The sequence below is a fragment of the Ictidomys tridecemlineatus genome, chromosome 12, assembly GCF_052094955.1.
Source record: "Ictidomys tridecemlineatus isolate mIctTri1 chromosome 12, mIctTri1.hap1, whole genome shotgun sequence".
Lineage (NCBI taxonomy): Eukaryota > Metazoa > Chordata > Mammalia > Rodentia > Sciuridae > Ictidomys > Ictidomys tridecemlineatus.
Window position 1 is genome coordinate 12993075 of NC_135488.1, and position 22473 is coordinate 13015547.

Genomic DNA, 22473 nt, shown 5'->3' on the forward strand with positions numbered 1-22473 from the left:
ACCGTCAATTATGCCACAAAGAACCTAAAATTAGCTTCTATGAATTACCAAAAAGTCTCCCCAAAGCAGCTCACCTGAGGTAGCTGTGTCTTCTCCCACGCATGGAAGGAGTGTGGAGATGGCTTTCTGGTGCTGGTTCAGGCCCCACCTGGAACTCCATAGCTCCAAGTGAGGCAGCTCTTCCTGGGTTACCTCTTTAGTTAAGTCAGTGGCCAAATCCTTTAATGATTCTGAGCAGCAAAAGGGAAAAGAGGAAAGAATCAAGAAATATGAGCTGCTATCTAAGGAGGTAAAAAGTTTTCTGGAAGTTAGAAAACTTCAGCCACGTCTCCAGGACCAGCATATTTAGTCCCCAGGCCACACCTAGCTGCAAGGGAGGCTGGCTGGCCAGATGGAGTCTCAGCAGGCTCCATGAGTCAGCAGTTCTGCTAGAGAGGAAGAGGTGGAGGGTGGCCACCTGCAGCCTGTTTGGATCAGTCTGCATGTACCTCTTTGTAGACTCTTGGTTGTTGCTCTTGGGTGAAATCCTACATGCTTGTCAGTGCTTCAAAGGGTTTACACCTTTATATCTTGATTTATTTTGCCAATTTTTTCTTGGCAAAATTATGGCCTCCAATGTCAAGAGGGCTTATTTCCCCGTGCATCTGCCAAGGCTGGCCAGTACCAGTCTTTCTTAGCCTTTGCCAATGTGATCAACAAAACAGCCTCATAGTTTTTATTTGTACTTGTGATACTCCGAATGAGGCTGAGCATCCTTTCATATGATTTACGACCATTTGCGTTTCTTCTTTGTGGATAACCAGTTCAGTTTCTTTGACCATTTTTCAAATGAATTTTTTAAAAAAATCTTTTTCTTGATTTATAAGAGCTTTTTATGAAATCAACCCTTAGAACTTGGTGTTAATGGTTTCTTTATTGACCTTCAGCTGCGTGTATTTTTTATTAGTGAAATCTGCTAGCATTTCCATTTATGATTATTTAAATTTTGGTATCGTAACTGCAAAGGGCTTTACCCCACCTTTATTTTCTCCTATCAAAGGTAATTCTTTTAATTTTTTTCATTTGAATAAATTCTACCTGGGATTTATTTTGGTGAATTTGCTGTTTACTTTAGTCTTTGTCATTGTTTCACATAGTGAAGTTATCAGTCATGGGTTGAAATTTTTTTCCCTGTCACATATAAATTCCCCTCTGTGCCTGAAAGTTTCTGAAAGTCGTAGCATTTTTATTGGTTGATTTTTGTGTTAGTTGGAAAGCACTTCCTGTTTCAACACTTTTCCAGCCCTGTGATAAAGAAGAGGAGCAGGTGACAAGTGAAGAGGGCAGTGAGGAGGACACCGGGGGGACGGAGGGTGAATCCGAAGCTAATCAGAGGTACAGAGCGCGGGAGAGCGAGCAGCTTCTGCCAAATTTTTATTTATTTTTACTATTAAAATATTGCAAGATTTTCTTGAAATGGAGTCAACTTATACCTAGAGAGCTTTTCATATTATTGTTGACCTAAAGGTCATGGCTACTTTAGTTTTGCAATTATTTTTAGTGCATTTAGTTCTAGCTTGGCCTCGCCTAGAGATTGTTTGGTCTTCAGAATCTACTGAGTGTTTGTACTTGTTCTCTGATTCGTGTGGTGAGAGGCAGAGGCTGCGCCTGCACTTACCTGCTCTTTCATTTCCCCAGAACTAATACTCGCCGCAGCGCTGTTCAAAAAGCTATCTCAGAGGTTGGTATCTGCTGTCTTATTAATAATACTTTATATTTGATGTCTTATAATATTTTTGGCAATGAAGACATTTGGGATGTCTTAAGTGTTCTATTACCTTTAGTTCTGGTTGAGTTCAGATTCAAACCAGGATGGAGACTCTTCGAGACTGCCTAGATCTACCCAGGCTCAGGTGTGGAAGGTGCAGGGCAGAAGGCTTCTCTTTCTGCCTTAGCAAGCCTGAGCTGCAACCAGCATTTCTCATTAGGGCTTCTGTACAAAAAGAGTAGATCATTTCATTCATGGTGTGATTTCAGAGCTCGAAATCTTTCTCATTGATCCTATTCAGATTATTTATCAATTTGGCAAAGGCTGGCATTAGATTTTAGTTATTATTTGAAAAGTCTGAAAAACCCAGAAGGTAAGACACTATCTGTAATCCTGTCATTTAAAAAAAATGACATGACAAAATGAAAATTCTCCACCCCGTGAGTCATCACCATGAATGGTTCAGTTAGCATCTTCCTGACCTTCTACTGCTCTTCTAACTCCCAAGGAGATGCTAGTGGTATCATCTGCTGAAAGGCAGTGCAGTTGGGGTGGGGCTGGAGCAGGAGCATTACAGTCAGAATGTACTTGAAGCAGTGATCTAGAAACACAAAGCTCTGCGCCCAGCACTATGTGGGCCCCACATCCTTGTGAGAGTGCAGATCCAGTGATGGCCATGTCCTCTCAGGAATTGGGTCACGTTGCAGCACTTTCTCGACATGTGCACGTGGTGTTTTCCCGTTGGGTTGGGCTTGCTGTGGTGCTGAAGGGACACAGTGGGGAGGTGAGGAAGCATGGATGGAAGCGAGCAGACCTCTTTTGTTTGTCCTCTCCTCGGCAGATGAACACCGTGGATGTGTTAACCAGCATGGGGGCTATCCCCGCAGGCTTCAGGCCTTCCACACTCTCCCAGCTGTTGGAGGAAGGTACGGTGGCGCTCGGCCTCTGCAGCCATGCTTGGAGGCTAATTTTTCTCTGGTAGCTAAAACAAGTTGAGGAAGATGCCGAGTCTCACTTCTCTTTGGAGCACGTCCTTTCCTTGTCCCTCTTGTGACCATAAGCAAGGACTCCAGTTCTATGAGAGGACCATCTGTTTACATGTGTTGTGGACTCCAGCCCTTCCCTATTCTCTTTAATTGCCAGCCCTTTCCTGCTCTTTAGCCTGCCTGTCCTGCCTTCCCCTGCCACCACTGGGAGCAGCGCACCACAATGCCACCAGCCCATCCCGTCCCAGCACAGTGCCACCAGCCCATCCCGTCTCAGCACAGTGCCACCAGCCCATTCCGTCCCAGCACAGTGCCACCAGCCCATCCCGTCCCAGCGAGGAAGCCTCCCTTCCTCTGCTCCTCTTCACAGCAAGGGCTCTCCTGGAGAGTCTTCAGTGGGCTTTCTGATTCCTGTTCACCCTGGATTTCCCGCTACTTGGCAACTTTTGTCTAGAAGCTCATTTTGAAGGGGAGTCATGAGGGGCAGGCTGGCTCCTGGGTGCCTGAGCCATTAACTGCGGGTGGAAGGGCTGCTTCAAGGTTACTTCTGCTGGGAAGGTTCTTCCTTCCCCTTCCCATCCTGTAGTCTCAGGGTCCCTTCCACCTTGGCAGCGATGCCCGCTCTGGCAGCGCGGCTTCCCTCCCACCCTGTGAGCACATACACTAGTCTCATGTGCCTACTTCTCTGTTTCCCTCACTCAGCTGTGGTCAACAAGGATTCTCTGGCTCCATTTCCAGCTCCTAGCACAGCCCATGGCACAGGGCAGGGACTCAAATGATTTCTTTTTTTCTTTTTTTTTTTTTTTTTAAGAGAGAGTGAGAGAGGAGAGAGAGAGAGAATTTTTATATTTTATTTTTTTTAGTTCTCGGCGGACACAACATCTTTGTTGGTATGTGGTGCTGAGGATCGAACCCGGGCCGCACGCATGCCAGGCGAGCGCGCTACCACTTGAGCCACATCCCCAGCCCTCAAATGATTTCTTAAACAAAAAAGTGATTTTATAATAAATGTTCTTCATGATAAAGTATCGAAGAGAAGTATAAAAATTCTTAGGTATCTCCCATAGCCTGCGTGGGCAAGGGAATGGCTTCCCTCCAGAGGGATGGGCTGGCTGGGAATTAATACTTAAAAAAAGTACCACGAGATGACCTCAGAACACAGGAAAGCAGTTTCAGAGCAGGGGCATCAAAGGGCAAAGCTGACCAGATGGGTCTAGCTCCTAACAAAGAATGGAGCCCGCGCTTGCTTTATTTATATTGGAACACATCAAAGACTTTTGGTAGAAAATTCTTCACCAAAGCAGGATAGAAGTGGGGACAGGTAGGCTGCTCCATTCCTGACAGGTCATACCCATTTCCAGTGCTGCGCAGGACCTTTTGGCAGAGTGGAGGGGGAGTTCACTTGCATTGGGTGGTCTTGATAGCAGAAGTGCCACTATAAGTTCCCAAATACGAGACCTACCCCCTCGCTGGCTTCAGTGCTGAAAAGATCCTCGTGCATTTTGTGGATGGATTCCTGTACTTTTGTGTTAAGAAGTAAAACTAGGTTCTGGGGCCGGGCTCAGTGTAGAGCGCTTGCCTAGCACATGTGAGGCACTGGGTCCATCCTCAGCACCACGGAAGAGTATATAAATAAAATAAAGGTATTTTGTGCCTCTATAACTAAAAACATATATGTGAAGAAAGAAGCAGGGCTGGGACTGGGGCTGGGCTCAATGGCAGAGCACTTGCGTAGCATGTGTGAGGTACCAGGTTCCATCCTCAGCCCCACATATAAATAAATAAAAATAAAGTTACATCAACAACTAAAAAAATTTAAAAAAGAATCCAAACTAATGGTTATGTATTTTTTCTAAAATATATAAAAAATGTTACAGATTTCTGCATTTTATAGAAATATTTGAATAAATCATCTTCACTGTGAAGCATGTTGTTGGTCTAAACTCTTTAAGATCTTCCTTAAAACTATCTTAAAGTAGTCTTTTATCAGTTTTTATCTTAAAATTTTGAGCATGATCCTATCTTGGTTCATCTGTCTTGGAAAGCAAGTTGCTAGTAAGCCCCTTGGCATTTTGGAAATATCTGTTCCTAAATTTGTAGCATAATATCTTAGACTTTTGGTTTTGAATTTCATTCTTCTTTTTATAAGAAAATAAAGGAAAGCTGTTTTTTCAGGGAATCAGTTTCGAGCAAGTTACTTTCTGCAACCTGAGCTCACGGCATCACAGCTGTCCTTCAGAGATCTGATGTGGGACGCGAAGACAGGCACTGTGAGTACAGCGACAGCAGAGAAGCTGCAGCCTGGCTGCCGTTGTCCTGGGGCCAGCACATGAGTGACATATGGCTTTAAAGCAGTGATGTTTACATAGTCAAGGCAGCACCTAGACTTGGTCCCCTGACTCTGGTTTCTCTTAGCGGTTGTGCCCTCCTCCCAACGCCACAAAGGATGTAATACTGCGTCTCCCTGTTCATCATGCTTTACCTCAGTGTCTTCATCTGGGAACAGGGATGACAGTCGTCCTAACATCGAGCAGTTGTGAGAATTTATGAAGGCTTTGGCAGTGCCTGGCAGAGTATGAGAACGCAGTCATACTGTGGCCAGCACTGTGCTTTGGATAGGTGCCCCACGGCCCATGGGTCAAGGCTTGCTGCCAGCCTGGGGGCTATTGGGAAGTGGTAGGACCTGGAGCTGGGTCCTAGTGAGGGGAAGTTACATGGCTGAGCCACACCCATGAAGGGATTGTGGGACCCCAGCCCCTGCCTCTCTCCCATCTGCTTCCTGGCTGCTGCGAGGTGACACATCACGCCACCATGTGCTCCCCGCTCTGATTCCCTGCCTTGCCACTGGCCCCAAAACAGTGGAGTCAAGCGACCATGGACTGAGACCTCAGAGACCAAGAGCTAAGCAGACTTTGCTCTCTGCAAGCTGCTCATCTCAGATCTCTTGCAGTGGGAAGCTGCCAGCTCAGTCAGGAAGAGTGGAAGTGACATGATCTTAATTGAGTGGGAATGAAAAAGTCGGCAGAACTTCATGATCACACTTTTTGGGTACCACCAAGAAAAAAAGATTTTTGCTATGCCAGTATTTGAAGTAGAATATGCTCTTGATCTTTAATTCTACTTTATATCTGCCTGTAACAGATATAAACTGCATTAGAGTATGTCACTCCCTTCCCATTTACCTTGACTTTACCCCTCAGTGGTGGCCGGGGTGGTAGGAAGGGGGCTGCAGAACTTGGTGCCCCTAATCCTCTCACCCTGAGCATCAACTGGCGCCTTAGTAGGAGGTGCTGTATTGCAAGTGGGCAGAGGGGCTGCTTGGTGCACCAGTGCTGAGCAGATCACAGTTAATGCCGTGAACTTGTGCCCGGGAACTAAAAACCCAGCTCTCACTACTTAAATAAAAAGGTGACAGATTATTGATATTATCTTATCTTTTACAACAATATAAATTATTTAAATGAAAAGGCTTGTGATCATAAAGCAGAATGTAAAGTTTAGCTAATTGAAGCTGTTCTTTAAAAATAAAAATACAGAATGCCAGTTTATTTATTCACAATCTGACCTTTATCTGTGAAATAGATTTGAACAGTCAGACCAAACATGACATTCTATGTCAAAGCATCTAAGAGCCAAAGAGGAGGTAGCTGGGTGACATTCATGCCAGGTATCTTGGTTGTCATGCTAGGGTAACTGTCTTCAATTCCACACATCGTATGGGAATGGACCTGGAGACTAGAATACAGTGATTCAAGGGTCAGGTCATATATTTTACCTGCTAGTACTAGTAGTCTTTCATTGAAGTTTTTAAGTAGTTAAGAAAAAAATGCAAATATTTCAAATATAACTTTATGCAAAATTTACCTGAAATAACTGGGTTTGATTTTGAACAGACTATTGAAACTCTGTGTATGTATATCCATGTAAAAGTTTTCCTTTTTGTATTCTATGTATATCTTCTTAAGCTGTATTTTACAAATGATGCTTTGGAAATGGATTTGTACTACTATTAATAGGTTTTTGTGTTTTTCTTTCAGATTAAGTCAAGGCCAAGTCGTGTTTCCTTGATCCTCACCCTGTGGAGCTGTAAGATGATTTCTCTCCCAGGAATGAGCATCCAGGTGCTCAGCAGACATGTTCGCCTCTGTCTGTTTGATGGCAGTAAGGTAAGCTCACTGAGTTGACCATCTCACATAGGGACATGCAGGCAGAGGCCCTCTGGGGAGGGGACTCCAGGGGGAGCAGGGTGGCCGCCAGTGTGGAATCCTGACGGGGAGTGTCTGGAAGGCAGGCAGTGTGAGAAGCAGTGCACGTCTGTCCTAAAAACAGCAAAGGGCACTGAAGGAGGTGACATGATGAGATTCATGTTCTGGAAAGATCTCTGGCTCCTCTCTGAAGAATAAATAGAAAAGGTAAGTTAAAGGGAGGAGAGAGCAGCCAGAGGGGACTCAAGTGGACCACTGGGGGCAGGGCCATGGCACAGCATGGCAGGCAGAGGACAATAGGCATCATCTTGAAGAAGCAAAATCTGGATCCAGCTTGCTTAGGATTGCTCCTGGTGCTGGCATTTGCACAACATGGGACCTTGACCTTGCTCTCAGGCTCCTCCTCTTGTACCTCCTGGGATCAATGTGAGCAAACTGGGTTAATATAAGTAAAGCAGGGAGAACAACACATGGAGCATAATAAGTGCAACCAAAAGAATGATGACTATTACATCTTGGGTAGAGATCAGGTGGGGGGAGATACAGGAGGCGGGAATCAACGGGATTGGTGGTGGGCTGAGTGTGGAGGGTGGAGGGAGAGCAGGTGTGGAGCGGGCAGTAGGTCTCAGACATCCACCCCTGGATAGACCATGGTCACACGCACACAGGTAGGGAGGCCTGGGAGAGGACTGGGTGTGGCGCTGCCCTGGTGGTTTTCTTCCACCTGAACTTGGAGTAAGGGTGACCACAGGGCTACTGTGCACAAAAGCACCACCGCAAACGCGCCAGGAGGTGTCAGCAGTGACCAAGAAGAGAGGACCTGCTGTACTCTCCTGTTCTCACATGAGAACCGAAAAGAAAAACTAGAATTTCACTTTAATAATAGAAAATATGGGATTCATTTTATATCCAGATCCTAGAAGCTCATTTATGAAATTAATTTTTATCAGAGTTTGAAATCGAGAAGTTTTACATCACATTTAATAGTTAGAAAAATGCATTATTTGCTCTTTGAAGGCTTCTTTAACAAATCTAGCCTATTACAAAAGGAAAGCTCTGTTGTCAAGCCTGGGCAGTGCCAATCCAGGACGTCCTCCCAGCACCCACCATCCTCACAGGGCAGGTGCACCCACACCTGCAGCGTCGGGGGGAGCCTCAAGCCTCTGGGTCTGCTGCCTGCTTTTCTTTTTTGTTTTATTTTCTAGGGCTGGGAGGGAGCCCGGCTTTGTTCTCTCTCCCTATTGTCCTCTGTTCTCTTTCCTCCTTCTTGCGTGTGGCTTATTCTTTTCTTAGAACTCCATTCTGAATTATCCGTGGTGTTGAGTGGTCTCTCTGATCTCTTCAAGGCATTCCATCTGTCCTTTTCTGTTTGTAAAAGGCCACTCTGACTTTTCCCCAGGAATGTGAAAGATCCTTCTTTAAGGCTCCCCTATAGAGGATCTTCTGCCCTTAACCTTATTGGGAGCAGAGGTTCTTACCCTCAACTGCATGCTGAAGTCGAGGAGGAGCTTGAGAACCACACTCCTGGGGCCCATTCCTGGAGGGTCTGATTTGACTGATTTGTGTGCATCCTGGTCATTGGGAGTTCAAAATTCTTCCTAGTTATTTTAATTATAGATGGACTTGGGATTGCCTGGTACAAAGAATAAACACCCCTCATGGGGGAGCTAGAAACATAGACATGGGCTCAAATTCTGGTCATTAACTGTGATTCTGGGAAAGTCCCTTAACATTTCCATACAAACAGAATAATATTTACCCTCTTAGATTTCCTGGGTGGATTAAATGAGACAAGTATGCAGAATGCTTAGGACAGAGGTTTCTGGCCCAACACTGTCAAAAAATTCTTCTCTGAACTTCGGGTCATTTTCTCTAATAATATCTATCCTCCATAAAGATGGAGGTCAGAGGACCTGGATCTGCAAGGCACATATGGATTCATCATCAGTAGCGAGGGGGTGGGAGCTGCCTCTGTGACCCCTTCTGTTCTTGGCCTGGTGGTGGGGATTCCTCTCTCTTTGGGATCCAAGTAATGTAAAAGATGATATTTATATTTAAATTGTAATTTCTAGAGTCAATGTTAAAATTTGTAAAAAGCCTTTGACTTGCCAATAATATCCCTCTGTCAAGATGTGAGATGAGGCCTAGAACAGAATAGCTAACCTATCCACAGGCCTCTGGTGGTTTGCAGATGTCTGAAAGTATTCAGATGCCTGTACATGCCACTGTCTATGAGAACTATAGGGATGCACATGCCCTGCTAGGTATGTTCATTCCTAAGGGGAAAAGATGGGGCCCAGCTATGCTCCACATAGATCCAAGTTCAGGCAGGTGTTTGGCAAGCATTAAGAAACGGCATCTGCTCATTAGATGAGCCAAGGTGAAGAGCAATGTCTACTAAAATATTAGGTTAGTGGAACCTGGAGCACACAATTTTAGAAGGGAAAGTAATAATGTCTACTTGAGTATGTAATCCCTTTTCCTCTTTTCTTGAGTATATATATTTCTGGAAAAGAATAGAAGACTTTATCGAAGTTAAGAGGCCAAAAAAAAAAAAAAAACAGAATCATAGTAAATCTTTGCCATTTGGGTTTCATTCATTCATCATTAAAAAAGTGGTCCTGCCTGGGACTGGCTTTGATTCTGCCCTTGTCTTGCCAACAGCCATCCTTACCCCACCCAGGATGGAGGTGTCCAAGGATGGCTTCCATCTGGTTATTGAACTGGAAGACCTGGGGCCACAGTTTGAGTTCCTCGTGGCCTACTGGAGGAGGGAGCCTGGTGCCAAGGTGAGTCGGGCTTTGCGGGGAGATGGCATAGCTCTCTGAGGGTGGGTGAGGAGAGCCAGGTCCTGCAGTGCTCACTGTCTGGGCAGCCTGAGAATGAGCAGCTCTGGGTGAAGCCTGTGGAGGGAGAAATGACTAGATGCTGACCATTCCTTGGGCCTCTTTAAAAAATAAAAATGCCAAGTCCACTTTGGTCTTGGTTGAGAACATTTTCAGGCAGATCTGCTGAAGTTTGGGGGACAGTCTCATGCCCCAAACTAAGCTAGATTGACCTGGAACATCTTTTGAATGGACTTTTCCCCTCTCTCATCAGCTGATCTCCTCAGCCAGTTAAGGGAAGCAGGCCAGGGTGTTCCAGATCAACTGGATGATTTCAAGAGCCTACGAGGCTGGTACAAGCCTCTTGAGGGTGTGGATCTTGGCAGGGAACAGAAGGGGGCAGCCAGCCAGGAGCTGGCTTATGAATAAGCCCATTTAATTAGGAGCAGGTAGGCCATGCAGAAAGCCCGGGAGGGAGCTGCCCCTCCCCGTGGGAAGGCTGCTGTAGTCCAGGTGAGTAGAGTCCAGCCCTCACAAAACAGCAGCAGCAGAAGGAGTGGGGCACCAATGGAAAGTGAGGGGACACTCAAATCCATGGAGCCCCTGTCCAAGCTGAGAGGGAGACAGGGCCTAGAGGCCCGCTCCCATCAGCACCAGGAAGTAATGGGCTTTCTCAGAGTATTAATATGGGCTCTCACAGAATCCCTGAGGAGAGGTGGCAGAGTCTCCTTTCTCCAGGGACCCCTACCTGTGGTGGCCTTGCTTCCTTCCGCTGAGTCCTCTTCCTGTGGCTCCCTGCCCAGCTTACTCCCAGGCCCTGCCCTTCATCACACCTTCCAACATATGCCTATGATGGTGCCTTCCCAGCCACTCAAGGCCTCTGAGCCTGAGGCCTCTCACAGTATCCTCTCCCCTTTATCCCTACTTCCAGATCTAGGTATTTAGTTTCCCAAGACCAAAGTCTTTGGAGAGGAATCCCATTGTTCATGCTCATCGGGCCAAGCTTAGTGGTTGCAGGGAGCTAGTTGGTCTCTGATAGGACCCTTCTCACACCAGAGGTATCCCAGATCACTTAGTGGTGTCTGAGGGCAGTGTATATGCCCTGCCACACACTCAATAGGGGCTTTAGGTTGGGAAGTGTCCCCTGGAAGGTGGGTGGGGGCAGATAGGGCAGGCAATAATACCAGCCCTTATCCCCATGAGGTCAGAGCCAACTGATAGGACATGGCATTGCCAACCAGACAGGTGGAGTGGTGCTGGGGACAGGGTCAGCACCTGGCAGGAGGCAGCACACAGCTCCCTGATTCTTTGGGACAGAGTGGCTCCCCACCCTTGTAACTGGCAGGGCCAGTGCTGAAAGAGAAGTATGTGCCCTGAGTCACCTAGGCTCAGCCTACACAAGCCTCTGCAGGCTCAGATGCAGAGCACAGGCCCGGGGCAGGCGGTGGATGTGGAAAGGTGGACAGCGGAGTGCATAGACAGAGGGATGGATGGGCAAGTGGGGAGGCATGGCCCACCAGCTCTCTGATTTTATGCACTGATCTCTGTGGCAGTAGTGACCATGCCAAATCCTTGCCCAGTCAGATTTCCAAATTTCCAGTCTCTGCTCAAATATCATCCTTTCAGAAAGGTTTCTGCTAACCACATTGTCTAAACTAGTGCCTCCCTGTCACTCTCTAGCCCCTTGCCTTTTCTCTGCACAGCTTTTATGGCCACCTGACATGTATGTATATATTGTTGGTCTTCCCCACGAAAGCTCTACAACAGCAAAGACTTTGCCTCCTTCGTTATATGCTCTGTCCCTGTTCCTGGAACAGTGCCTGATACTTATTAGGTGCCTAATAAACGTGAGTGGATAAACGAGCAAGTGAGTGCAAACATGCGTGAGTAACAGGGAACATTCTGTATGTACCCCAGATAGGAAATTTCTGCAGTGTTCCCTTCCTGGCTCTCCTCAACCTTTCCAGTCCTGCTACCCTCAGAGAATAACTGTGTTTTCTATTCTCCCAAAGGAACAGAACAAAGTGGTGAGGAGTAGGGGCGTTGTTCCTGTGCACCTGGAAACCATGGACCCAGGAGCCACATACTGTGTGAAGGCCCAGTCTCTGGTGAAGGTCATCGGGAGGCACAGTGCCTTCAACCAGGCAGAGTGTGTGGAGGTGCAAGGTAAAGAAGATCTGCCTGTCCCTTGGGCCCCGCAGAGGTGACAGCCCCTCTTGGTGCATGCTCAGGTGCCTTTGATTCTGAGCCTTCCCTTGATTTCACAGACCTGGGTGGGTTCCGGTGAATGTGTGCAGGAGGCCATCCTAGTGCTGGGTGGGAATCTTTAAGCAGCTGTCACTCTCCCTGTGAGAGCTTCCTCCTCCCTGGGCCAGATGTGTCAAGGCTGATGAATACTGCCTGTGATTAGAGGTGGCTGCAGGAGAGGCCACCAGGTTCCTTGGTGAGCCTGGGAAGGAGGTCATACACCATACAATGCCACAGTTTCTTTTATTGGAAGGGGCTTTATGGAGTGTCTCCAGAAGCCTCTTTTTTTTTCCCCCCTTGACATTAAAAAAAAAAATTTTTTTTTTTTAGTTGTAGATGGACACAATACCTTTAATTAATTAATTAATTTTTTTATGTGGTGCTAAGGATTGAACTCATTGCCTCACAGGTGCGAGGCAAGTTTTCTACCACTGAGCTACACCTCCAGACCCCCCTTGAAATGTTATGGTCTAAAAACTTGAATAACTTGAAAACCCTTTTGGAAAAAATAAACCCAACAAAATTCTACATCCTATGATCCTACCATTCAAATATCACCACTTGTGTGTGTGTGTGAGTGATCTTTTAGCCTTGAATATATAGTACATTCATATGGTGCAAAAAATATAAGAGACACATGGAAATTTTATTTTCCATATCCATTTTCCCCACCCATAAAATTCCTATACTCTCTACCATAGATACGGACTTCTTGCATATACTTCTGAAGACTTTTTAATGCATATACAAGTAAATGAGAATATGTTTACATATATTGCCTTTCCTTTTCTTTGTGGGGTGGGTACTAGGGATTGAACTCAGGGGCACTTGACCCCTGAGCCACATCCCTAGCCCTATTTTGTATTTTATTTAGAGTCAGGGGTCTGTCTGAGTTGCTTAGCATCTCTCTGTTGCTGAGGCTAGCAAAAATGGTGGCATGTTCTATACATTTTTCTGGATCTTGTCTTTTTCATTTTATGTATCTTATAGATTTTGCCTTATTAATAAAGTAGTTCCTTTATCCTTCATTATTGCTACATACTATTTCATTATATGTATATGAAATAACTGATTTAACTAGTCCCCTATTAATGGGCACTTAGTTTTTCCCAAAATATTTTGCTATTACAGCCAATGCTCTAATTAATTTCTGCTAATACATTGATTATTTTGCCAGGGATGGGTGTGTAGCTCAGTGGTAGAGGGCTTGTCTAGCATGCACAAGACCTTAAGTTTGACCCTCCCAACATTGTGAGAAAAAAAAAAGATAATTTTTCTGGTATACATTTATTTGAAGAATAAATTATTCGAGGTAGATTGACTTGGTTGAAGATATAGACCTTTAATTTTGATTGCTGTTTTCAAATTGCCCTCCAAAGGAGCGTAGCCCTCAGTCATTACCTACACGTCGGAGTTCTATAGCATATAAACACTGTGCCTATTTTTCTGTTTTTCCCCAATAACTAACATATCTATAACTGTTCCCATGTAAATTTTCTGATTATTATTTTATTCACTTTCAAAAAAAATCATGTCTTGTTTAAAAAAATCCAATCAACACAGAAATTTTAAAAAGGGTCAGAGTTAAATATTGTTCACTCTTCCCCATATACCACTCAGGAGGTTTCCTTTGGTGAGTCTGGCATTTAATCCTCCCAGTACTGTCTGTGTGATTCCAGTGCTCACACACACAAAGGGGCCTATCCCATACCTAGTGTTCTGTGCCTGGCTCGTCTTCACTTGGCAATATATCATGAGCATCATTTTATGTCGGTATCTTTGGGTCCACCTCAGTTTTTTTAAATGCTGCATAGTAAACCAGTATATTTAATATCTCCTTATTAATGAGAATATTTTGTGTTTTCTAGTCCTTTGCCACTATAAACCATGCTGTAGTAACCAAGTGTGTATCTGTCCCAATTCTCATTTTAATAGCTGAATGACTAGCCTACCATTCTGGTGAATCCCCTTTATTGGGTATTTGAATCACTTCTGTTTGCTTTTTGGGGGAGGGGAGGTACCAGGGATTGAATTTAGGGTCACTCAACCACTGAGTCATGTCTCCAGTCCTATTTTACATTTTACTTAGAGACAGGGTCTTACTGAGTTGCTTAGCACCTTGCTTTTACTGAGGCTGGCTTTGAACTTGTGATTCTCCTGCATCAGCCTCTCGATCTGCTGGGATTACAGGCAGGCGCCACCACACCCAGCTTTCATTTGCTTTTGAAGATGATATTCATTCTTTTATTAAATGAATATTTACTGAGTATTCACTGTGTGCCAAATCCTGGCCTGTGCACTTGGATACAGCAGGGAAATCCCTGCTCTCAAGAACCTCCCTTCTAGTGGAGACAGATTCCCAACAAGCAAAAGATGGGATGGTATCAGTGGGTTCCATGAGGAAAATGTACCAGAACAGGCCTGGAGGGGTGGGAGGGGCAGGGACCACTCTGGGCAGAGAAGGGGGTTCTGTTGCTGTATTCCAGAAGTTTCCATGAACAGACCGATGCATATAATTGTTTCCTTTCTTGGAATTATTTTTTTGGAATTGAAATCATAGGAGTGGATTGAAAGGGATGAACATTTGTGTATCTCTCAATGTACACTGCTAAAATAATTTTCAAAATCTTTGAAACAATATGCATGGCCCCAGCCACTTGTGTGACTACCAGCTTCTCCACAACCTCCCTGGCTAAGTTATCCTTCACATTGTGAGCTAACTACCCGACCAGGGGGTGCTTAAATGAGCTACTCCAGGTTACACAGAACGGAGATGGGAAAATACTGCATTCCCCTTCTGCATCTCCAGATGCCCAGGTCTGGTCCTTTCTGCTACATTTACAATTACAATAATTATGGGCTTTGGAGCTAACCCTATCTGTGTGACCTGGGGTAAATTGCCTAACCATTCTGAGCATAGAATCATCTTATAAAAGCAGAGAAACTCATGCCCATTGCAAAGAACAGGGGTTTACCACCCAGCCCCCAGAATAGAGATGGAAGGAGGAGCCACATAACAGGGGCTTGATATATCATAGTTATTATGTGACTGTTTTCCGGACTTAATATTCTCCTCCATAAGATGGATCAGTGCTAAGAGCAAATTGCGAAACACTTTGTTTTTGGTTACCACCAGCCAGTTCTGGGACCTGGCCGGGTGCCTTCCTCTGGCAGCTGTGCCAGGTATGTGCTAACACCACTCTTGCCTTCATACACAATGCTCCTCCCTTCCCCTTCCTGAGAAAGAGATTTTAATTTTCTCTGGAGCTTTCTGGAAAGCATACCTTAATCTAGGTTTTCTAGATTAAATCTAAAATTTAGATTTTAGAAAAATGGCGGCAATTTTGGTCACCAGGGCACATTATCAAATCTCAGGTTTCTGGCTTCTGCCGTCTTGATTGACATTCGGCGTCAACTCCAGGGGTCAGGGGAGGCCTGGGTTTGGAGGCTTCCCCTTCATTGTGGTTTCTAAGCGTCTTCTTGTCTTTCTGTCTCCAGAAGAGGCTCTCCCGCTGGCCCTGGCCCTGTTTGCCTTCCTTGGCTTCATGCTGATCCTCGTGATTGTGCCGTTCTCCATCTGGAAAATGGGTCAGCTGCTCCAGTACTCCTGCTGCCCCGTGGTGGTCCTCCCAGACACCTTGGTAAATAAGCTTCCTCTTTCCTTGCAGCATGACGCTGATCAGAGGGCTGTACCTTAGGCCTTAGGTGGGCATGGCATGCTTTTTGTGGGTTTTTTGGTTTTTAGAGAAGAGCACCTGTCTCAGTCTGTATTGCTAGAATAGAATATCACAGATTGGGTAATTCATAAACAATAGAAGTTCATTTGGTTCTGAGGAAAATATGACCTTTGACCTTTGGGTTTGACTTTATTTTGCTTAACATAATATTCTTAAGTTCCATTCTTTATGACTGGCTGAAACTCCATTGTGTATATATACCACATTTTCTTTATCCATTCTTCCATCGATGGACACCTAGGCTGGTTCCACAGTTTGGCTGTTGTGAATTGTGCTGCTATAAACATGGGTGTGCATGGATCACTATAGTATAACAACTAATTCTTCAGGATAAATACTGAGGAGTGGTATAGCTGGGTCATATGGTGGTTTCATTCTTAGTCTTTTGAGGAATCTCCGTGCTGATTTCCGTAGTGGCTGTAGTAATATACAATCCTACTAACAGTATAGAAGTGTTCCTTTCTCTCCATGTCCTCTTCAGCATTTATTATTGTTTGTGTGCTTGATGTTGCCATTCTAACTGGAGTGAGATGAAATCTCATTTTAGTTTTGGTTTGCATTTCTCCAATTGCTAATTATGTTGAACCTTTTTTTAATGTATTTGTTTGCCATTTGCATTTCTTCTTTTGAGAGATCTGTTTAATTCATTTGCTCATTAATAAATTGAGGGTTTTTTTTGGTGGGGGGGAATACCAGGGATTGAATACAGGGACACTCAACCACTGAGCCACATCCCCAGCCCTGTTTTGCATTTTATTTAGAGACAGGGTCTCACTGAGTTGCTTCGCACCACGCTTTTGCTGAGCTGGCTTTAAACTTGGGATCCTTCTGCCTCAGCATTCCCAGCTTCTGGGATTATAGGCGTGCACCACAGAGCCTGGCTGAGTTTTTTTGATGCTGAATTTTTTGAGTTCTTTATATATTCTGGCTTTTAATCCTCTGTAAGAAGAAGCAGCACAGTTTTTCTCCTATTCTGTAGGTTCTTTCTTCCCATTCTCAAGTCCTTTTACGATCTACATCAATCCATTGGTGAAAGTAGAGCCCTCAGCTAATCATCTCTCAAAGGTCCCACCTTAAGGCTGTTGCCTTGGGAATTTAGTTTGCAATACATGCTTTTGGGAGAACATATTCAAACCACAGCAATTTCTAATCAGAGGGTCTAGGAGAGATCTCCCTTCTCCAGGGTATAGGCACCTCCCTGAGGCCACCTCTGCTTTCTCCCAGGACCTGGCATGAACACAACCTGGTGTTTGCCCAGCCCAGGATGCTTGCCATTTCAGGAGTCATACACAGTTTTTCTCTTCTGAACTGTCCTGCTGAACCTTCTTGGTCCCTTTCTACAGTTCCAATAGTGGCTACATTCAATAACATACTCCAACACAATATATTCAACTGATCCGCCAAGGGCATCAGGGTAAAGAGCATGTGTGGGAACATGGGAAGTCTGGACTATGCTTTGTCTTTGGTGGGGATGGCGTGGGGACATGGGGGGCAATTTGGACTTCATAGTGACTCCCAAAGACTAGGGGTCCCTGCCGGTGTTCCTAGCTCTGCACTAGCCTAGGATTCTTATTCTACTCCAGGGAACACAGAGCACAGGAGTGAGTGTGCCCGGGGCCATGGTGGGGAGAAGCAGAAGCCAGCAGTTCCCACACGGTGCATCTGGCCACCTCTCTAGATGCCTCCCTGGATATTCCAACTTCTATTCTGTTTTTTTCCCCTGGATTTCTAAAGTGGACAAATTCTCTGAGTCAATGCATTTCCCCACGGTGCTGTGTGAGAGATAGATCATTAGTGTCCATTAAATCCCAAACACATTCTGGAGCCGGGCGTCACTACCACCATCCCCCTTCTCTCAGCAGAGCCTAGCTTCTCCGACAGTTGCATTGTTTATACATAATCCTCCAAACTGTTAAAAAAAAAAAAAGCGATTTCCAGCCAGCCTTGCAAAATCCACTCATCTTGCCAATTAAACTGTAGAAAATTACCAATCGGAAATCCTTGGCAATTCTCCAAAATGTCCTTCCAGGTTTGTGCTTATTTTATCTGTGTGGGTGAAATGTTACATGTCTATATCTACAATTTTACAATTGGGATGGCTGCACTTTGAAATGTGCCATGAAGAATTCCTTTCCATTAAAGTTTATATCACCATGTAACAGTCAAAGCAAAAGTACCCATGCAAGGACAATCATGTTAATTCGGTCCAGTGTATATTCTCTATTTAAAAATATAATTTTTCCCCATGTCTTTCATCCATAGTTGCTTCCCAGGGATGGGGCTTTGGTGCTAAAGGGTCTTTCTTTCCTTTCTGTGACTGACTTCATTCTTTCTTTTCTTGCTGTCATATTCTACTATAAGGTGGGTGGCAAGCATAGAGATGGCCCCAAGTTAGTAACATTGGATCACCCCAAATGTGGCCTTGTGTGCTTCACAGAAAGTGACATTTGTGAGTTCAGATGCTTTTGGGGATCAAATAGGTACTGGAAAAAAATGTCAATGCAGTACAATGACCATCACTCAATAAGAAGAGGTGATGGACCCAGGGAAAATCATTCCATCTAAAGAAAGCAGCTGCTTTTTAGCTCCAGAAGGTTGCCACAAAGGTCTGAGCCAGTGCTGCCAGACCTCCAAGATTCATTTATTTATTTTTTGCAGTGCTGGCGATCAAATCCAACTAGACATGCATTTTCCCACCAAGCTACACCCCAGCCTGAGATCTCCAAGATGTAAATAGGAAACCTCGAAGTCCAGATCCTTATGAGAAATCTCATGATTTTTAAATATTGAAAACATATTTTGGGGGGCCTGGGTTGTGGCTCAGTGGTAGAGCACTCGCCTAGCATGCATGAGGCACTGGGTTTGATCTGGCACCACATAAAAATAAAAACAAATAAAATAAATAAACTACAACTAAATTAAAAAAAATGATAACACATATTTTTAAAATATCATTGGAACCTTGCTTGAAAGTTAGTTCTAATTGTGCAACAATGTTTAATTTTTTTTTTTTTTTGAGGGGTACCGGAGACTGAACTCAGTGGCACTTGACCACTGAGCCACATCCCCAGCCCTATTTTGAATTTTATTTAGAGTCAGATTCTCCCTGAGTTGCTTAGCACACTGCTTTTGCTGAGGCTGGCCTTGAACTCGCAATCCTCCTGCTTCAGCCTTCTGAGCTGCTGGGATTATTTAATTTAAATGTTTTAGAATTGTGCTGTCCTTTAAAGTCATGTGTGATAGATTGGGAGGACAGTACAAAAGATTTGAAAAATTTTAGTAATTTTTTACTGCATGTTAAATGACAATATTTTGGTGTATCTGTTAAATAAAGTATATCACTAACAATAACTCCACCCATTTCTTTTTACTTTTTAAAATGTGCTGCTAGATTTTAAAAATTGCATATGCGGCTCTCATTGCTTTCACTGGACAGCACTGCTCTAGGATTTAAAAATAATCAAGCAAACCACTACAGGTTTGGCAGTCAGGGTCCTGAGAATCTGACTAGGACCAGCAGCAGTGAATTGATGGCCGCTCCAGGCTAACACTCCTGCTCAGAGAGCCCTTGTGTGATATCTTTTCTTATTGTCGGTTGGACATCAAGAGTAAACCCCTGAAGCTGCCTCTTTAGAAACAGGATCAAAGGTGATTGGCTGGATGACGCTAATGTCTAGGAGACCAAGGTGGTGGAAACCATCATGCCTGTTCATTTGTGTGCATGTACTTTAGGAGTGATGACCAGGAGGTCAGTGGGAGGTAACTATAGAAGAACACAGAGAATTTGTGGAGGTGAGCATACTAGCAATGAAGTCCCTTTGAATAAATGGGTATCTGCATGTTTGCAACTAGCAATGATTATGCACCAGGGTCTCAGGAAAAAAAATATGAGTAAGAAAGAGACTGCATTTATGAGCACCTTCTCTGGACTTGGCACTGTGATAGTTGCTGTTCATGAAGCATCTTAGACTAGTTCATTGTTCCTCAGCTCTTGTTGGAAAATGGTTAGTTCCCCCCCACCCCCGCCCCCCGAATTCTGGAATTTTGGAGCACTGACGCATCAGGGCCTGGAGGGAATAGCTTGGCAGTGAACTGGGAGATGACCTCAGCAAATGCTGGAAGTCACTGATCTAGGGGTTGGAATTGTCTTTGGGATTTTTTTAACAGCTTGAAATTTCATCAAATAATTGGGATTTTTTTTGACACTCTTTACTCTCACTACTTTCTACTAGTGACATCTAATAATCATCGATGAAAATTAATTTTCAGAAAGTAACCAATTCACCTGAGAAGTTAATCAGCTGCAGAAGGGAAGAGGTGGATGTCTGTGCCACAACTGTGCTGTCTTCTGAGGAACTCTTCAAGGTCTGGATCTAGACCTGAGGAAGGGCCCACAGACTGGCCTGCAGGACACAGGACTCGTGAGGGGTGAGGCTGTGTTCCTGTTTTCCTCCACGTATGAAGGACAAGAGAAGTCTGAAGAGCCTGTCGTGTCCATGTGCGGGAGCAACTGTCAGAGGCTGAGTGTCGTGCCAATGGCACTGGTGAGAGTTCAGGAGATGTGACTTCCAGACCCGGAGCTGACATTTGCTAGCTGAGTGACCCTGGGGAAAGTGACTTCATCCCTCTGGTTCTCAGGTTTCTCTTCTGCAATGGGGATTAACTACGCACCTGTCTCTGCTCTCTGTCTCTCTTTCTATGTATGTAAATACATTCAGCCCTTGCAGGTCTGCGGGTTGCATTCATGCCGGGAAAGGCCAATGCTCCTGGAGAGCAGGATATAAATGTGGAGTAAGAAGGACCAAAGGCCATACGTGAGTTGGCTTGGGCTCCCCGCTTTCCCAGAGGAAATGGAAGAGGAAAGGAAGGATGGGAGTAAGTGTTGATCTCACTTCAAGCCAAATGCTTATGCAGAGGTGGAGGGCTCAGCAAGCCATGGTGGGTGACTTGGAAGGCCACAGCCCCCCTACGTAGGCAGTGCACCAGTGCTGGGGATCCACAGAACACCATCAAGTGTGGACTGAGTGCACATCTTGAGGACGGCCGGTAAAATGTGTGTGTGGTGTGATGAGAGGGCAGGAGGTGGTCGGTTCCAAGTGTAACGTTTGCAGCGTCTGTTTTTCCTATGGCATTGTCATAGTGCAGAAGTAAAAATCAAAAGGGGTGGTCTTTTTGGTTCCTGCAAAAAAAGTGGGCTTTGGGGTTTTATTTACATCACCAGCCTTGGGTCCAGAGAAGTGTAAAATACACACAGTTCTGGCTTCATGCTTCAGCCTATAGTCACAGGCTGCCTGCTTTGGGGACAGCTTCTGCTGCACAAGAGCTCCAACTGACTCAGGTGGCAACACGATCACCTGACCAGGACGCTCTTGGTTTTTCCCAGAGGCCCCTTTCCATAGGATTTATGTGGGGACTTCCTTTTCCTTTAGGCATTCCACTCAGAGATCCAGACTCTGCCTCTTCTACTCTGCTTTTCCTGTTCTCAACTCTGGAAGCCACTACTCTCTCCTCTCCCCAACCAGGTGAGAGAGCCTAAGACTAGAGAAGGAGTGGAGGGAGGAAGTTTCTTGAGGAGTAAAGGATTGATTGTTGATCAAGACCTGTACCTTTTTATTCCCCACTCTCTCCCAGGTCTGGAGCCTCTGAGTGGGTTCCTCTCTACCCCCACTTCCTGGCCCTTCCAGCCAACCTGTGGTGGGGACAGTCTAACTGCCTCAACTAGTTGTCTTCCCCTTTGTAACACCACCACCCCACCATCCTCTCTCCACCTGGCAGGGTCTCAAGTAGATTGGGGAGGGCTGTGTCCAAGAGTGAGATATCCTAAGCGCTTTGCCTTTATGTTCTTCTTGTTGGTTCGACTCCTTTATGGAGAGTATGTGTGAATTTTATACTGTGCCTGAACTGGAATCATGTTCATTTTATAAAAAATAAAGACCACATGACTACATGGGTCATACTTGATCCTTCCTCTTCTCTGCCTCTTTAATCTGTATTGTCCCTCCATCACCTGACCAAGCCCAGAACCAAGAAATGACCCCTGACCTCCTCTGCTTGAATCCCTCACAGGATTCCATCCATTTTTGCTAGTCTGTATAGGTACATGGAAATTTCTCTCAATTCTTTGTTGTCTCCCCATGTCCCCAACACATGTGTTTATTGAGCCCCAACCATGCACCAGGCACTGAATTAGTTCTTGATCATAGAGGGGCTGCCTCCTCTGTAGCCGAAGATTTCCTCCCTCCTGGAGCCTCTCCCTTCAACTAATTTATCCCTGTCACTTGGTCCTTTAAGTTAGGACATTCTAATAAGTGGATGTGGGGTGCATTTAATCATAGGACAAGAGCTATCAACTGGGATTACTCTGGTGAGCCAGGAGTGAGGTCACCCTAGTTATAAGGCATAGCTCTGACTTCATGCTTCTTCTGGAAGCTTTAGCCTTCCAGATGTTCAGTTACCAGGCCCAGGAGCAGGCTCAGCACTAATGCTGGCTTTCCTCTTACAGCTGTCATTGAGACCTACAGACTTCTGGGGAAGAGTTGGAGGGCACTGGGTGTCTGTGAGTAGCCCAGGGTGGCTTCTTTGGTTTCAGTGATGTCTCTTGCAGCTTTTGCCACTGCCCTTCTAGGAGCTGTCCCTAGGATGCCCCAGAGTCAAGCCCAGCTGTCCTGATTTTGCCTTCAGGGAACATTTCCCAGTGTCCAATGAAGAAACCCTATTCCATGAGGC

At 45.1% G+C, this 22473-nt stretch overlaps 1 protein-coding gene across 1 annotated transcript; it reads left to right on the forward strand.

Moving 5' to 3' along the window:
* The first annotated feature begins 2588 nt into the window (after window positions 1-2588).
* LOC144369507 (interleukin-20 receptor subunit beta-like) lies at window positions 2589-21708 on the forward strand. The gene is made up of 8 exons (XM_078029784.1): window positions 2589-2673; window positions 6841-6899; window positions 9130-9202; window positions 9603-9727; window positions 11776-11929; window positions 15509-15651; window positions 20017-21269; window positions 21379-21708. Exons 1-7 carry the CDS (start codon window positions 2589-2591, stop codon window positions 20122-20124), a joined length of 747 nt encoding a protein of 248 aa, XP_077885910.1. The 3' UTR covers window positions 20125-21269; window positions 21379-21708.
* The last annotated feature ends 765 nt before the right edge of the window (window positions 21709-22473 follow it).

Coding starts and splice junctions, on each gene's coding strand:
- LOC144369507 (XM_078029784.1), top strand. CDS start 2,589: ATGAACACCGTGGATGTGTTAACCAGCATGGGGGCTATCCCCGCAGGC. Junction 9,203..9,602: donor GGATGCACATGCCCTGCTAG/GTATGTTCATTC, acceptor TCTTGCCAACAG/CCATCCTTACCCCACCCAGG. Junction 15,652..20,016: donor TGGTCCTCCCAGACACCTTG/GTAAATAAGCTT, acceptor ATTAATTTTCAG/AAAGTAACCAATTCACCTGA.